The sequence below is a fragment of the Strix uralensis genome, chromosome 8, assembly GCF_047716275.1.
Source record: "Strix uralensis isolate ZFMK-TIS-50842 chromosome 8, bStrUra1, whole genome shotgun sequence".
NCBI classification, from domain to species: domain Eukaryota; kingdom Metazoa; phylum Chordata; class Aves; order Strigiformes; family Strigidae; genus Strix; species Strix uralensis.
Genome location: NC_133979.1, coordinates 3,597,740 through 3,615,307, shown reverse-complemented (window position 1 = coordinate 3,615,307; position 17,568 = coordinate 3,597,740). Strand labels below are relative to the sequence as shown.

The window sequence follows — 17,568 nt, the reverse complement described above, 5'->3', positions numbered from 1 at the left end:
GAAGGAGGCAGGGGGAGGCAGCAAAGTCTGTGCTTCCTCGCTGCTGAGCCGCAGCACAGCCCCAAAATAATGCACCCTGTCCCTAAATCACACTATGGTGAGCTCGATATCCCGAGGGATCCCGCAGGCAGGAGGAGGCAGGCGCTTCCCAAAGCCACCTTGATCCTTAGAGAAAATCTCCCACATTTATTATGTTGAAGCCAAGAAAGTTCACCTCCCTCTGGGAAGCAGCGAGAGTCAGAGTGAAATTCCTCTCTGCGAGAGCGGTTCCAGAGATGTCTGGAAAAAAAACTCAGTGAAAATTGTGACAAAATGGTATTATGGCTCTTTTTGTTTGCAGCTGGGGCCCGGCAATGGTGCAATGGGTGTTCACGCTGGCTCTGGGTGATGAGCACTGAGCACTCAGGAACACAAATCGGGGCAATTCCTGCCAAAAAGCCCACCCTGCCATGTCTGTGTGGTGAGCTGGGGCCTGGGACCTCCTGGAGGGGATCACTGATCTGAAAAAACACCTCAGAAATTATGGATTTCACAATGTGCAGTCGCCACGGGCTGAGGGCTGTCCTTCCCTGCCCTGTGGCTGTTCGGGGTCAGTCTGTCTGTCCGTCAGAGCATCCCTGCTGCCTCGCACCAGGAGAGCACCACGGCCATGGGGACACGCACGGGAGCCAACGCAGGTAAAGGTTTAACTCGAGTTTATTTATATGTAAAGGAGGTAACTGCATTGTGAGTTTAAAAAAAGGCAGATAAACATTTGAGATGATGAATGCTTCTCACTGAAAACACAAAGAAAGGAAAGAAAATGGAGCCGATGGCAGATTTCAGTGGAAAACACAGGGCAGGGACTGTTCTCCCCTCCCTGCAAGGCAGTAAGTGTTACCAGCCTGAGGACAGGGGCTCTCAGCAATGGCTTTACAACAGGGAAGGGAAAAGGCAGCTCAAGAGAGACTTCATCATGACAGGAATTTACTTACAAGCAACCAAAGTAGTCCAGGATTAACTTCTGCTTAGAAACAAAGAAGAAAAGTAATTAGCTAACTAGGGAGATTTGTTTTTAGCGATGGTAAGTAGATCTGTTTTTACGGTGGTGTGCTAAGCACCAGCTCAACTGGTGATGGCATCCAGGTCCACCAAAGCCTATGGAGAGCATCCACTGGGTCCTGATGCAGCACAGCCTCGTGAAACAGCACTTCCTGGTATGTTGTGACTTAATGACAGCGTAAAGATGTTTGGAAGAGTGGGGCCTGAGCCCTCCTTCCCTCTCTGTCAGCAGCAGAGGGATTTAAGAGAAAAAAAACCTGCCCTGTGTATGATTTGAGGTGATGCTGGACAGACCCTGCGGGTGCCCGGCGGCGGGGCCCCTGGTGTCAGCTGACTCTGGCAGCTAAACCACAGCCTGGCTTTACACGGGAGTAGTTTGGGCATCTGAAAGTTGAACACGGGGGAAAGTGGAGAGCAGATGCTTGCCCAAAAGGCATCTGTCAGCAAAGTCACCCCACGAAACTGTGGGACAACATGAATGCATCCTGGGATGGGAATCCGTTGTGATCTCGTGCCGTGCTCGGGATAACTCGATCCGCCCTGCTGTGCCTGAGCATCGCGTGTGCCGATGCACGGTGCATGTCAATGGGCTACACTTCCCCGTTAGCTCAAACTTAATTAGAAAAAATAAAGAGCCATATGGTAATTCGGAATACAGGCAAAACAATGTCTGTGTGTTTGGGTCTGGTATACTCAAATATTTTCCTAGAGCATTAATTTTTAATTCTTACATCAGACCCACATAAGCAAACATAAATAGGATTTTATATTTTACATAATCCATCCAGCTTGTGTTTGTTGTTACATATACTGAATAATCACTGCCTGCCACTACGTAGAGAAGAGCTAATAATAAATATTAGAACACAAACTTACAAGTTAAATGAGATACAGTTAAGTAGTTGATTAAAAGGACAACCATAATCTAAGGTTACAAAAGACTAAGTATTGCTTTTCTAATGTGCTTTTCTCCTTTGTTTCGGTCGCTCACCTGCCAAATCTATACCAGGATGAGCATGTAGGAGAGTCATTTGTGGCAATGTGCATAGATTAGGGGGTGTAAGCGGGGTTAATGAGGAGAATTAGACATGGGGAATGTGTGCAGATAACTGACAGGGTTCATCCCCCTGTACGTATGGAAACCCGCCATACTGGCCCCGGCCGCCGAGGCGAGCAGTGGGGCTGTTACAAGAAGGAGCTGTTTGTTCCCATCTCCCCGTCCTGGTTTCATCTCCCCGTCCTGGTTTCATCTCCCCGCTCAGTCACGCAGAGAGGGACGGGCTCTGTTCGCCGTGGGCTCGCAGGAGCGCGGCGATGTCCCCACGGGCAGCACGCTGGGCCAGCGACAGGGCCGAGTTACCGCCCTGCGGGGAGGGAGGAGGCGAAGACGTTACCGCCCGAATCCCTGCATCTCGCCCCGGCTCCAGCCTTCACCCAGCTCCAGCCTCCACCACCTCCACTTCTTAGCCCCATCGCTGCTAAGGGAGGCTGATTGCAACCTGCCCACTGACGAGTTTTTCTCAGCTCTCCAGCACGAAGAGAGCCGGCCAGGGCAGCTTCGAGCCCAGCTACTGACCCCAAACCACCTTCCCTGCAGTTCCTCCCTCCTTTAAAATGAGTCACCATCCTGCAAACCTCCCCCATAGTATTTTGGGGCCTAACCTCAACCACACAAAACATATCCTGGCCGTGCCTGCTCCTGGTCCCGGTGCCGTCCCACACGTCTTAGACAAACTTGTAGTCTAATCAGAAAATAATTGCATAACCATAAACGCAGCCACGTGGCCTGTTGCCGCGAGCCTGTGCAGGGGAGATTTCCACTGCCCGGCCGTGCTGCTCCCAGCCCTGGCCCATGTGTCCTCGCGGCGAAGCATCCATTCTCAGGGGAGAGTTAATTGCTGCTAATTTCTTGGAGCCGAAGCTCTGCTGATTCCACATCTCCAGGATTTCATCCTTTTTTTCAGGTTTACACCAGGTTGGGCTCTTCCCCACTGTGCTCCTGCCCAGGCTACGGCTGGGATGCAGGATGCTACCACAGCCACCCCATCCACTGCACAGCAAGCACCAAAACCGGGGGCGGGGGGGTTCTCCTAAAAGTGGTCCCCTGATAAGAAAGTGGACCGAAACCATACTTCTGCACTTAAAAACCACCACTCAGGGATTGCTGCCTGTAAAGCATGACCCCACAAGAGCTTTACCTGCCTAGTGCTTGTGAGGTTGTGTACGGGACCGAGCTCAGCACCGGAGCCTCACCTTGTCCGTGAGCGCGACCTGGCAGCCGGGCTGGGCCAAGAGGAGCCGGACGATGTCGGCGTTGCCCTGCCTGCAGGCCACCATCAGGGCGGTCGTCCCCTCCTCGTCCTGCAGGTTGACGTCAGCCTGGCAGGAGAGGAGGGCTCGCACCATGTCGTCCCGCTCGTGGCTGACCCCCAGCATCAGGGCGGTCTGGCCTCCCTGCAACCGCAGAGGGGAAGGCTGAACACTCCTTACCCACCAGCCTCCTACTGTCCTGCTCATTCAGACTGTTTATATATAATAATAATAATAATGAATGTCATTATTGCATATATATATATAAAAATAATGTATATTATTGCATATTGCATATTATTAGTAAATATCACTGGGGACCTTCAGCAGGTATTGCAAGAAATATCTGCTCACTTGCACCACAGCCATGCAGAGGGTCTTTGCAGCAGCGTGGCTAAACTTCCCAGCCCACAGCTGCTCCCAAACACAGGTTGCCCTGACCCTCCTGTGTCTAGATTAACTTAGTCGATTTTACTTAGGTCTAGCTGTTTGGAAGAAGAGCTGGATGAGGGCACTCTGAGACCAAAATGTGTCACTCTGATGAGCAACTGCTCACCAGCAAACCTGGCCCAGATCCCCTACCGCCAGGTCCATCCCACACTGCTCCTCCTTGGTACCACTTCTTCAAACTTTAATTTTTAGCTCAGTAAAATGATTTTGCAAAATTTTTAGCCTTCCTTTTTCTACTTGAGCTTATCCAGCTCTTGCGTCACAAGGAGCTGGCGGCTGGCCACGCTGCAATTTATCTGAGGTTGCTTTTGTAACTTTTGGGAAACAGCAACTCCAACCCAAGGTCTACCGCTGCGTCTCAGCCTGGCGCTGCACATGCAGTGAAAGGAACTCAAATTATGTCCCCAACCCCTGCTCTCTGTGGGGACACAATGGTGAGGAAGCTTATTCTCTTTTGCTCAGCCACAGCCTGAACTGTCATCACACAACAGTCATAAATAGGAGGCTACGAGCTCAGCAGGATTCACTTTGCAGATGCTTTTGCCTGGGGCCATGGCACAACCCCACGTGGGGCCATGCTCAGTTTTCAAAGAACCAGCAGGACTGTGGGGACGCACCTGGGCAGCTCGCAGGTTGACATCACCCTCCTTCAACAGCTTCATCACCACCTCCATGTCCTCGCCCGTCTCGGCGGCCGCCAGCGGCGTGAGCATCACTGCTGTGTAGCCGGCGCGGTTCTGCAGGTCCAGGCGGCACACGCCTGGCGGGAGATGCACCGTCCAGGGGAAGGATACGGCCCCGCAATGAATTGACCAGAGGGAAAGGTAAGCAAAGAGGGAGTTAGACAATGTGAGACATCTTATATTCCCAGAAACAGGAGTTTCCATAATTATACACGATTGAGATTTATCTGTGTTAAGTATCTAGTCCTGTGAGCACAGCATTAAACGCCCCTTGGTGCTACGCATTGCTACAGTTAATTATGATTGCTGAGGTCAACTCAATTAACTTTGAAGACCATAATAAAATAAAATTAAAAAAAGGAGGGGGATGACACAACGATTAATGCCTTGGGCACATGCCAGTTGTGGAGCTGTGGGCTGTTTTCTTTGACTCCTGCAGCAAGGGAGCAGCAGAAAGATGCCCGTCACTGAACGGGCAGTGTAAATCCATCCTGGCCCCGTTTCACTCACTTTTCACCTCAAAGAGCCTATTTCCAACTGCACCATGAGGAACAAGCCATGTCTAAGGGGCGAGGGCTCGGGTCCAGCCTTGCCCTGGGGACCTGGCCGCCTTGGGCACTCAACCGCAGAAGGGGACAAACCGCTGCGGCTCCCTGTGTGTCTGCGGCAACAATCGGGTTATAGATGTGTATGATAATCTGCCATTTCCCTAACATTTAACAGATTGTCTGGCCCATGAGAAAAGACCAAAGTGCCTTTATTCTTTTGGAGCATGCATGCATTTTTCCCCTGTACAAGCTCAGCTGAGATTTTTTTTTTCTTTGCAACATGAGTTGAAAGTTCAATAGTTTAACATGGAGTTTTTCTGAGTCACTGGGGGGGTTTGTTACGCTCTCAGGCATCTGATCCTCCTGCTCCAAGCCATGATGTGGCATTTGCTGCTACAAGAAGCTTGGGGAGCCACCACATCGCACCTGGACTGAGGCCAGGAGAGACACCCCTTGGCCACAGGGACTCTGAGCCATCCCCAAAGTCAGACTGCAAAGCCCTCAAGATGCATCAGGACCCTGAGGGCACTAATGAGCCTTAATGTCCCTGAGGAGCCCTGCCCACACCCATGGGCCCAGGGCCACGCTATGGGGGAGGATGCTGGTCTTCAGATCAACCATGGGGTGGACCTTGGCCCCATGCTTGTCCCTTGGATGGACATTGGCCCCACATTTGTCTCCTGGATGGATCTCAGCCCCATGTTTGTCTCCTGGATGGACCTTGGCCCCCTGTTTGTCTACTGGATGGCTCCCTTGCACATAGGTTGTAGCTGGTCCCCAGCCCCACCCCTGTCCCATCTCCTTTTGCTCCTGACTCCCTGGGAGGACCCTGGACCTCATTCACTGTTTTCCACGTCTGGGACTGTTTATGGATGCCCATGGCCTGGCTCTGCACACTGTGGTTATCCCCTGTGAGACCATGCCCCATTGGCAAAAGCGACATAAAGTAACTTCCACACCCATACCCAACAAAAGCCATGGCTGAGCAGAGCAGCTGTTCCTACCTGTGTCTAGCAGGAGCTTTGCAATCAGGAAGTTGGAGTGGGAAATGCTGTAGTGAAGAGCCGTGTTGCCGTTCCTGTCAGCCAGGTTCACCACCATCTCCAGGAGCTGGGGCTGGATGGCCCCCAGTGCCTTGAGATATGCCGTGACCACCTCCGGGCTGGAAGACTTGCGGCTCGACACCCGGAACCACTCCTGGCAGACGGTGCTCAGGACATGCCGCTGCAAACACCAAGGTCTCCCCATTATTCCCAGGGTAGTCATCGTGCAAACCGGTTGCTGCCCTGGCTCCTCGCCCCATGCCACTTCGTCCTGTGCTCTGGCATCACCCAGCCGGTATTTAGCTTGTGGGTTTGGGATTACTGCTATAACTTAAGGGGGAAAGGAATTTTCTGTGGTAGCTTGAATGAGTAAGCTCAGAAAGCCTTCATCTTCTTTTTTTTTTTTTTTCCTTTTCCTTTCTTTTTGGCTATTCTAAAACTGACTCAGGTCATCTCATCCCCCTCTCCTCACAACGCTGTTCATAGCATGGTAGGGCACAGCCTGCAACGCACCGTCAGGATAATCTTATCCATTAAACATAGCAGAGAACAGGAACCACGTCTGAAATGAGATTGAAAAATATCTGTACCAGATGCTTGTCGCTTGTGGTCCCGACTTCTGAGAGGTGCTTGCTGAGTAGCTGGCAGTCGGCAAGGAAATCTTCAGAGGGTTTGCATCTAAAGGGAAAATACTTTTGTAAATCCATCATGGGACAGAACTTGCAGGAGGTATTGAAGCAGGAAGGAGAACATGCAGTTTAGGTCAGAATACATTAAACACTTATTCAAGTGCTTAACTTTATGGGCATAAGTTGTCCCATTAACTTGACATAGATTTTAGGTACAAAGTTAAGCACTTAGATAATTGTTTAAGTCCAGAGTCCCTGATGTGTAGGGTCAGCTTCATCTGTTACAAGAATCCTTAATGTAGGAAAAAAATCTTATTTCTGAATCTGTGAAGAACTTTACTGAGAAACTTTACATGTGAGGGGAGAAATGAGCTAATTCTCACCTAATATGACTCACTGTCTTTTCCACAGTCAAGTGTAGGCCTGAATCAATCCCCATTGGATTCTGTAGTAACTCAAAAAATATTTAGCTCTTTAAAGCCTTTTCTCATGTCTACAGAGGTCAGCAGCTGTCTCTCCACCAAGCAGATGAAGCCCCGACCCCAGCCCTGTAGGAGCAACTGAATGAAGCACCGTGCATCCTGTGGCTGCAGAAAAAAAATGAACAGCACGATCCCTGCCTGGTTTTCTGGTTACCTGTCAGCCTTGTGCTGCGTGCAAGGCGCTGCTTCTGCTGACAGCTCCTGCAGGTCATCGTCCTCATGTCTCTCCTGCGAAGAGGTCCCCCATGAAGCCCCCTCGCTTTCACTTCCAGCTTTCTCCTGCGTGGACTCCAAATCATCGGCTCGTGTTTCCGCCTCGCTCTCTGCGTCCCCGTCGGATGGGCTGTCTTCACAACTTGTGTCTTCGCTTGAAGTAGTTTCGTAGCTATTTGAGGACACCACATGTTATTCACTCCTTCCCCATCCGCAACCACAGGGCTTGACCAAGACTCATGGAAGACACCCACTGACTCCAATGGGCCTTGGATGAAGCCCAGAGTGATACACAAGTTAAAAGGTTAGAGCCACAGCCAAACTTGGGGTTAGTCTTTTTTTTTTTGGCTTCTTAAGCCAGCAGGAGCATGACAGAAGCAGTTAATTAGCAGCGGGCAAGGTTACTTCAGGGACTACTCCGTTGGTTGGGAGGGATGTCCATCACACAAGCCCCAGCGTGGCCAGGCAAGGGCTGTGTGCTGCCTCCCTGCTGGGAGCTGCCGGCACGCTGACGGGGAGCCGCAAGAAACACAGACCCTGTGGCAAGGTGGGACAGGCGGCATGTCGACAACCTTGAGGACCACTAGGCAAAAAATGTGTCTGCAGCTCCAGCACGGACCTGAGTCCACCATTCAAGCAGCCCTGCTAGAGATACCTCTCTTCTGGTTGTCCAAAAGTACTAATAACAATAATATCTTCCATGAGACAAAACATTTCACGCTGAGGGATCCCAAAACTTTTCACAAACTAGTGGAGACTCCTCTACTTGCTACAAGTTGTACCCATTTCAGCAACTGTTGGTAGAAGTAGCTCTACACAACAAGAGTGAGTAACACCTGATGAACCCAACAGCAGTAGCCATCGAGCTGGGAAGTCAGAGAAGTGTATGTCAGCAGAAACCAGCACCCAAACTTGCACACATAGCTGTTTGCACAGTGAAGAGACAGTGAAACGTGCCCTGCCTTCTCATGCCAGCACACGTACTCCTCAGTAGAAGATGTGCCAGTGTTGCTCTTAGAGATGTATCTACAGCACACGTTGTTGTATCTAGTTAGCTCCAAGGCCAAAGAGTGTTAGATACTGGATACGCAGGGAACTGGGTGTTGGAGGACAACCTAAAATATGGGTCTCCTTCACCACGACATAATTACTTATTCGCTGAAATAGTCTTTTCTCAGTCCCTGAACCAACTTTTGTTGGCTGTCACTGAAGCGTGGAGGCAGGTTAGTGGCAGCGTGCCCATCCAGGCAATGCTGACCTCCTCCAAAACCCACCAAAGTTAGCAGGAATCTTCCCATGGACCTAACTGGGTTTTGGATGAAGGCCCAAAAGACGGGTGTGCAGAGAGTGTCAGTTCCCAGGGTGTCCCTCACTGCTCTGAAAACATCTTTTCTACAGGGTTACTTACAGGTTATCAGTGCTGGATTAAAGAAGGGAGAAAAGAGGCTCCATTTCAAATGGCCTTTTAATCAAGAGGTTTGGAGGGGAAAAGAGGGGGGAAAAAAAGAATGACTTCTTCAGCCATACAGAGGACATCACATGTTAAAAGGCAGTTTTATCTTCTGAATGGATGCTTACCCACCATTTACCCCAACAAACTGAAGATTCTTTTTGGTCCCATTGCCTCCTGCATGGAAACCATAACCTTGCTTTTTCATGATAGATTTAAGACTTGTGGTTGGAGAGGTTTCTAGCAAAATACAAAATCATAGATTAATTAAGCAGATGTGCCATAATTATCAATGATTATTCCCAACCTCTAGCAACAAACTACAAATTGTAACTGTAAGCATCTTACTTCATCTTAGGCGATTCTTTTTATGTCTTGCAAAACTACAGATGCACCTGGCCACAACCTGACCCTGCCCTTCCACATTTACAATACGGGTCTCAAATGTCTCCAAGTGACTGGGAATATAAAGAAAGTGACTGGGAATTATATATGTGTCCTATGAATATAAGTAGCTTTTAGTTCTGTAATAATGTTTTCTTTTTATTTTTTCAATAGTAATGTACTGGAAATCTCCTATATAAATCTTCTATAATACTACATGGATGAGTCTTTCCATTGGACTTTGAACAGTCTCACTATGTATTGCTTATAAGTAATAGGTCACTTATCTATTTGCAAGCCCCCCTCACCCTCTGACAGTGAACAGGCAGCCTTCGGTTTTGGATTCTCATCTTCATATAAGCTAAGATTATTTTAGATGAACAGCTGTGAGTGGGGACAGGTCTTTTCACAGCCTAGTTGCTCACTTAATTTGAACTGGTTTTGGTTCTGGTGAACTCCGTGGTGATTTACCCCAGATGAGCATGAGTCCCATATTCTTGCAAATTGAGATGTCCAATCCAATTAATAAAAAATGGATATTTGATGGAATAGCCACAAGTACGGCCACTTTTGGAAGCTGATGCTGCATATAACTAAGCCACAGCTTTATCAGCTCCTACATGGTTTTGTTTGCTTTTTTAATTTAAGATCACATAGATTATGATGTGCAGAGACTTGCTTTTCTCATACATATTTAGGAGGGACTATTTCTGAGCTGACTTGTACTAATTATACCACTGTATCACCCCTGCTTAACACTTGAATAAATGGGAAGAGATTTGGCCCAGACACGTTGAAACCTATGCAAATATTATTTACCCAACTGTTGATAGTGTGTGTTCGAATTCTCCTTATCCACGGGCCCTTGTGTAGAGTAGGCAGACAGCAACGAGTTTAAGGAATTAACTAATTGGTTCTGAATGGAGCTGAGCTTGGAGGCTGGCTGTTTAATAGCGCTCGCTAACTCGGGGTAGCCATGTTCCAAACACAGCCACTGCTCCTGCAAAAGCTCCTGGATTTTTTTTACATATTGGCCGATGGGGTCAACAGCAGGGAGATCCTCATGGTCAGGGGGACCTTCCTCTTCCAGCCCATCTTGAGGTTTATCTTCTCCAAAGCCTGCCTTGTTTTCACCCGCGTTTGAGCCAATTCTCATTCCTCGATAGCTTTCTGCAGACACCGCATGAGCAGCGAGACTCTGGGTATCGTAGTTATTCCTGTGATTTTGATTGTCATCGCTGAGGTGCTCGTCAATCTTCAGCTGGGTGAAGCATGCTGCGTGAAGTCCAGCCTCCATGTTTGCTTCACCAAAATGTCCGGGTCCCTCTCCACTGACACCGGTGTGAGCATCTGCCAGTCCTTGATCTCTCCGAGCACCCAGCTCCATCGCCTGTGTGTTCACATTGTCTGCTCTCCAGACGCTGCATCCTATGGATTTGGTGGCGACTGGGATATTTACATTGATGCCTTTATCGTGGGCTTGCTTGGCCCCGGTTACCTGTGAGAGGTCGGTGTTCACCGCAGCATCGTAGCACTGCAAAGCCCCGCCGCTGCGCCTGGACGGCAACTTGGCCTCTTTGGTGTTTTCCTGACACAGCTTCTCTTCCAGCTGAGCTTTGGAGCTGGCCAGTAACTTAATGCTTTTCTCCTTCTCCTTGATCTCATGATCCTGCTGCTCCAGCATTGCCCTGATCTGCTCGAGCTCTTCCTTCTTCTTGCCCAGCTGCTCCTCCAGAGCAGCAATCTGCTGCTTCAGCGCGGCAACCCCGCCGGGCTCTCCAGCATCACGAGGCTGAGGACCACAGCTCTCCTTGTTCTCTCCAGCCTGGACACTCCCCTCCTCAGCTTTCTTCAGCACGTTCACAGCGATTTCACTCACACTTAACTCCCTTTCCCCAGGGTTCATGTTCTCCTCTGCAAGCTGGAGAGCAGCCGGTGAGGCTGGTTCACCCCCGGCCAAGGCGGAGCGACCGCTGGCGTCGGCAGCATCACCCTCCTCGCCTCCGCTCTCCATCACTACCTGCAGCTGCGGTGCTGCAGGATGCTGGCTCTGCCGCAGCGGCTGCACCTGCACCAGCCCTGGGCCACCTCCGCTGGGATGCTCCTTCTGTACCAAGGACACATCTTGCTCCAAGCTCATTCCCCGGGGGAGAAAATTTAACATGTTGTCGGAGCCGGGTGAACGTGGTGCAGGGCGAAACGTGCTTTCGGAGCCGCTCTGATCGTGGCAGTGCTGGGGAGGTGGCTGGAGGGGCGAGGGCACCCTCCCGTCCCCCAGCGGGGGCTGGCCGGGCGGCAGCGCAGCGGGCATGCTGGAAGCTCGCAGCAGCTGCGGCCGCCCCCGGAGTTCACCCTCCTGCCGCCCCAGCTCCGCCTGCCGCCACGTCTCCGCCAAAAGGGCTTTTCTCCGGTAACTCGGCTCATCGGCCACAGGAAGGGGGAACTCGTTGGGCAGGAGGGGACAGGGGGGCTCCTCCGCCCCCAGGGACGCCTTTCGCTGGGGGAAGGAGCAGGTCGCCGTCCAGCTCTTGCTGGGAGCAGCCGTGCACCCACGGGAGCCGTTCTCGGGCAGGCTGAAGTTTCGGGGCAGGGTGCTGAATTTTGGCTGCTTGGCTTTCCGATGGATGTGAACCCTTCTGATGGTGTTTCCTTTCTCGATGTCATCTACGTACTTCAGGAAGTCCAAGTCTAAGTGAAAGCCATATGGCGTCTCCACGGAGTAGGGGAGGCTGCGGGGCTGCTCCCTCTCCCCATCAGTTTTGGGTGGCTGGCCATCTGCTGAAACAACCCAAAAAAAAGAGATGATTGAATTTTGAAGACAACAAAACAATTAACAAAAAATATGTTTACAGCAGGGGGCAAACGTTACTGCTTTTTTCATCTCAGTTTCAGGCAGACGGGGGGAGCTGCAGTTCGTCATCGTGGAGGCTCATGGTGAAGCTGCACAGACACAGTAACATGTGCAAAGGTCCAATCCAGTTTTCCAGAGGTGAATCAGGTAATTGTTGCACTGAGGAAGCTGAAAATTTGCTGAAATCATGGCTCTAATTGGCAATTAAGCAAACAGCAGGTTTTGCAGGCAGAGCTACGTGTCTCCGTAAGTATAAAAAGCTGCCCGATGTATAATAAATCCAGCTCAGAAACAGAAGGTGGAACCAATCTGTGACAACTACATTTTTCAAAGCTTTTGGTTTGGTTTTAACTTTTCAGGGGCCTAAGTAGTGCTGTGCACGCCAAGCAGGAAAATCATTGCATTATTTCATCAGAAAACACCAGGTCACAAATTATTGCTTGAAAATGATGAATACAGCACTGGGCAGAGGCCGGACCCAGAGAGCACCAGCCGGGGCTGCTTCACACAGCCACATCCATGCAAAACACGTGCCTCCCAAGGTGACCGGCTGCAGGACACCGAGCACAGCTTTTAATTGAGGAAAATCACCACGAAATGCATGACGGTGTGTTTGCCCACCCAGCCGTCGCAGGCAAATGGCTCCAGCAGTGCAGCCCGAGGCTCCTGGTTTAATACAACTTCATAGAGTCAGATCCAGCCTGCAAAAATTCCCAGCCCCCCCATTTTGGGCTTGAGGGTCTAAATAGTTAAACCCCTGCATCATTGCTTGTTTTTCTTTATGCAGCAAGTCCCTGAAATCACAGTGGTTTGGGCTGCTTTGTGCCTCTGAGCAAACAAGCCGTGCTCTGTGAGGACAAGAGGAGCAGCTCGACCAGGAGAAACCAGGTTTCATGGCTGCTCCCTTTGTCTCCATCCTGGTGCAGCAGCCACCCAGGGAGCGGAGGAATTTGGCACGGCTTTCGGTGCCGCTCAGCACAGAGCATCACTGAGATGCAGCCACCTTTCTGATGGGGAGGAGCACGTGAAAGTCAGAGAGATGACAGAGGGAAAACCTGACGTAGGGTAATATGGCACAAGAGCAAAGCCCAGACGGTAGGAGCAGGGGGATCTGTCCTGCCTATGCACTGCAGAGGATGGGAGGACAAATACAGGCTGAACTCAGAGCTGTCACCATGTTTTTGCTGTGGTTTAGGAAGTCTGCATAATACATGAATGATGCATTTTTCCTCTGCGGGCCCTACTGTGTATCTATAGAAAACAGGTTATTTACAGTATTTCTGGTAAGGAAATTACTTCAGGGCTTGGTTGGGTTTTTTTTTTCAAGAAACAAATGAGCAACAAACATCCCGTAGCCTCCATACCGTCTGTCTTCTCCATGGTGTGGTCTAAGCAGGCCGTCAGTTAAACATCCTTTGACAAGCTAGGGCAGATGAGTTGTTTCACCCTTGAAAAAAAGAAACAGATACTTTTAATTTAAAAAAAAGCTCAGCCATTTGAACTTAATCTCTCCTTAAAGCCTTACACCTCTTCACAGGCCACCCCCCCCTCTTCTTTCCCATATTCTGCAGCCCGACTGTGTCTGCTAAGCACTTTCAAGCTGCTTAAATCAATAGCTCCTTTTCCAGTGGCAACAACTCATGCTTCAGAGACACATCCCAGGTAGCTGGTTCTTATAAAACATCCCCTGCATTACAGATGGTTTTGACTGCAAATGAGGAAAGACAGACATTTAGGATACCTTCTGTTGGGCTTGAGATAGATGGCACAAGGACTCTTCATTGACTCCTGTAAATGGGATATATCAAACATAATGTAACATCTCTGAAAACAGCAAGAGATATAAACTATATACAGAAATGACTGGTTTGTCACCTTTCTTTTTTTTAATGCATAGCAACCAAAGATTAAAAATTTATGTTAAATCTTATTCAAATGAAACCCATTATTTCAGAGCAAGTCCATACTGTTATAAAGAACCTTCACCAAATTGTGCTAAAATACAGACAAATTGCTTTCATATCAGGGAAGATCTTCAGGTGGAGATCTACCACAGCCTACATCATGAACTTCACATCCAGCCTGGCCTGAATTGCCCTCCAGCTCTCTCCAATCATGTGGACATGGGTGAGACCCTCCTGGAGCGCGAGAGGAGATTAAGGCTGGGGACAACCAAGAAAGGCCCTGGGTGAAGCTTCTCTCCTCCACGCCCTTTAGAAAAACACAGGGAATAGGCAGCCAAGGTGAAGGAGGTTGAGGCAGTTGGAGGAGGCTTCCTGACTTGCATGAGAAGGGCAACATTTCTCAGATTGAGAAGGTCTGTCTTTTTAATTCCTGCTACAGGGGAAAAAAATGGGGGTTTCTTGGAGAGTAGGTCACTTGTTTAGGATTTTCCTTCAAGCATCTAATTTGGTTCCTGGTCCCACAGCAGCTTGGAAGACCATCCCTGCTTCTCCAGCGCATCCCTGAGCTATGCAAGATTTTCAGGGGTAGGACCAAGGAGCACAAAGCCTACGTCAAGACAGCCCCAGGCAGCTGGGGACGTGATCAAATCAACAGAGTCAGAACTCCTTTTCTGCTTATAGATTTTGCCTAAGTGAGGGGTTTAGCACTTGACCATGCTTCCAGAGCTCGCTACGAACAGGCTCCAGCCAACCTTTACCCCACTCTTCACCTGGCACCGTACTTATACAGCACCACCAGTCTTGTTCACCTAGTTTTTACTCCTGCAGCATCCACCAGCAGAACCATCTCTGGAGACCTCTGGCTCATTCACCATCTCAAGAGAAGCTCTGTCTTGTTGGTCTTCTCCACTCTGCAGTTTCTAAATTCTCTTTTTCTCAGGCAATTATTTTTGCATTGTACAATTCATCTTTCTTCTTGTAGCACTGGCAAGATAACTGGATATGCAGCACAGATAAATATACAGAGTATAGCAGTTTTGCTGTTACTCTCTTCTAGAAGCACTGACATGATGTGTTTTAGCTACAACAAAGACCAGCAGGAAAACAAAGCCAAATCCAGCTGTATTGTTATCGTAGGACAGATACTTTAAAAGATCGAAACCTTTTAAAGAAACAATTAGTTCTGTCATTCAGGTAGACAAGTTTATTGTCAATTTATAGCCCTGATGGAAAGTTTGGAGGGGCTCGACCCAAGAACATCAAAACTCTCAAAAGTGCCTCCAGGGTTGGTACAACCTTGATGCTCATGCGGCTGGACGGCAACGTTGATGCCCACGCAATGCCATGTGAACTGCTGAAACACCTCGACCAGCGACCTCCTGACGTGCTCTCCAATTAACTGCACTTCTATAAAGGGAAATTTCTTCTGTCTCCTCCTGCCAATAAACAGCATGTGCCAAAACGAACACTAACTTCCTTCTCAAAATTTTTTTTTTAAATTTTCCGGATTACAGTCAATTACGGAGCACTTACAGATCCCAGCTACAGTCCAACCAGCTACACTTCATTCTTCTAGGTAATATATTTAGAAGAGGGGGAAAAGCCAGTGAATAGGATGCTTTTTAATATCTAGATAATTACATCTAATCGGTTCATTTATGAGCTGGCTGGGTCCCAACTCTGCAGCCCAAATTGATACTAAGACTTTTCTCTTTTGACCAATCTACTTCAAAATCGCCTCGTAAAAGGATGCTAAATGTACCCTACCAGCTTGCTGATGTTCTCCTGTCCCCCCCCGGAGCAGCTCAGGTGCAGGGTGGATGGCTTTGAGCCAAGAACTGTGGCTCCTTGGACCCTACAGTTGCTTTCCAATGCCCATCCCTAATAAAAATAAGATTAAAAACTAAGTAATCTGCCAGAAGCAGCGTACCCATACGACCAGCATCTGGCCCACAATTTGGGGCAGGGCAGTGCTTTTAGGTGGGTCTCCATCCTGCTACTACCTGTTACACTGACCCTCTGTTGGGTTCTATATTTGATGAGTTTTCCTCTGTTGAATAAAATTGAAGAACACTTATTTTCCTCTCCAGCAGGCGACATTGTCACGTGCACAGCATCACTGATTTTTACCTTTACGACACAGAAAGGCTGTGGGGAAGATTAATCCAGATTTGAATTACGTTGCTTTTCTCAAGGCAGGAATAAATATATACAGAAATGGAAATCAAGAAGCCAAATATGTGAGAAGGCAACAGCACAGAGTGAAGTGGTTTTATTCCCTGGGGCAGCCCATTTGCAGGGACAATGTACTGTCTTTTTAACTAGCCCTGCTTCAAACACTGGCTCTTTACTGTCACATTTAACCCCTCTTTTACTCTGTCCCACTTGCCAGGCAATGTAAGTGCCCACCTGCTCCCCCATCCACCACAGCCAGCAGAAAGGAGAGCACCATTACACCCCAGAAGATTTAAAGAACAAATTAACTCAACCACAAAGACAAATATATATGAATTTCATCCTCCCAAAGCATCTTGCTAGCAATTTTAAATTGGAAACATTTAACCCTGTGCCTATAAATAAGAAGATAATTCATCCCTGCTGAGCAGCACGTTAGCACAGTCTCATTAGCTGTAACACAACATTTTTTTGAGCTCTGCCTGTCGTGTTCTCCTGCACTGCAGCAATGGCTTTACCACTTCATGGTGAAAGGAGAAACTATCATTAGAAAAGCATCTTGTCGTGTTACCTTCTCAAGATCCCACCTACAAGCCCATTGGGGAACAGGAGCACTTGCCTCCCTCTAAAGCATCTTTTCCCGTGCTGAGAGTCAGCAGCGAAGGGTTCGGAGCAGCAAACATGTCTTTTACAGTTGTTAAAAAGTTGGTCAGCTGAGCAGTGACCTTGCTCAGAAAGCAAATACAAGTTTAAAACAAGAAGCACAAAAGAGGGATTAATTTTCTAACAAGCAGCCCATTGCTCTCATATGACCTTTCCGAGGACAGTTCAAGCCCGCTGTATGTACTGAGTTACTTTGCACAGCATAGTTATCTATTCCATAAAACACAAAACACTAAGCGCTGCTTAGGCTGTCACCGGGCTGCCTCCCTTATCAGGACCGATTATTGAAAAGACAGTCAATTATTAACGACACGGTTCTCATTATACCTGATGCTGCAGGCTGCAGCCGGAGCTCGCCCTCTGCATGCTGCACCCTCCCAGGCTGAACGCATTAGTTATTCTGCTGAGCGCCTCTCCCAAGGAAACGCAAGCAGCTGCCGCGATTAAAAGGCGGCATCTTTAGTAGAAGCCGCAGAAGGTCTCGACGTCCAGAATTAATCCTGCCGAAGCCCCGTTCCCACGCGCGGAGCAGAAGCAGCCCCTCGGCCCTTTACCCTTCTCCCCGCAGCTCTGGCCCCTCACGTCACGCCCATCCACCCGTCGTCCCCAGGAGATGCTGAACAGGACGGGGTGACGGCAGGAAGGCGGCTGTGCGTAACGGCGGCACGGGCAGAGGACGCCGGACCCTCCACACCGTGCTCTGGCCGCTGCGAGGAGGGATGGGCAGCCCCCAGGCTCCTGT

The 17,568-nt window shown here is 49.2% G+C and overlaps 1 protein-coding gene across 7 annotated transcripts in view; it reads right to left on the bottom strand.

Moving 5' to 3' along the window:
- Window positions 1-680: 680 nt before the first annotated feature.
- The window catches only part of KANK4 (KN motif and ankyrin repeat domains 4), a 35,164-nt gene continuing 18,276 nt past the window's right edge, over window positions 681-17,568 (bottom strand). For 2 of the 7 annotated variants that reach the window (XM_074875871.1, XM_074875872.1), the window contains 10 exons: window positions 13,826-13,872; window positions 13,449-13,531; window positions 10,053-12,011; window positions 8,978-9,089; window positions 7,341-7,571; window positions 6,666-6,753; window positions 6,037-6,256; window positions 4,419-4,561; window positions 3,295-3,495; window positions 681-1,654 (listed from right to left, as the gene is read on the bottom strand). In XM_074875871.1, coding sequence (XP_074731972.1) covers window positions 1,403-1,654; window positions 3,295-3,495; window positions 4,419-4,561; window positions 6,037-6,256; window positions 6,666-6,753; window positions 7,341-7,571; window positions 8,978-9,089; window positions 10,053-12,011; window positions 13,449-13,464 — 3,222 coding nt within the window. In that variant the 5' untranslated portion in view covers window positions 13,465-13,531; window positions 13,826-13,872 and the 3' untranslated portion in view covers window positions 681-1,402. Of the gene's footprint in view, window positions 1,655-1,942; window positions 2,406-3,294; window positions 3,496-4,418; window positions 4,562-6,036; window positions 6,257-6,665; window positions 6,754-7,340; window positions 7,572-8,977; window positions 9,090-10,052; window positions 12,012-13,448; window positions 13,532-13,825; window positions 13,873-17,153; window positions 17,312-17,568 lie in introns of those variants that run through there. The other 5 variants (XM_074875873.1, XM_074875875.1, XM_074875877.1 and 2 more) reach the window with 5 other exon arrangements.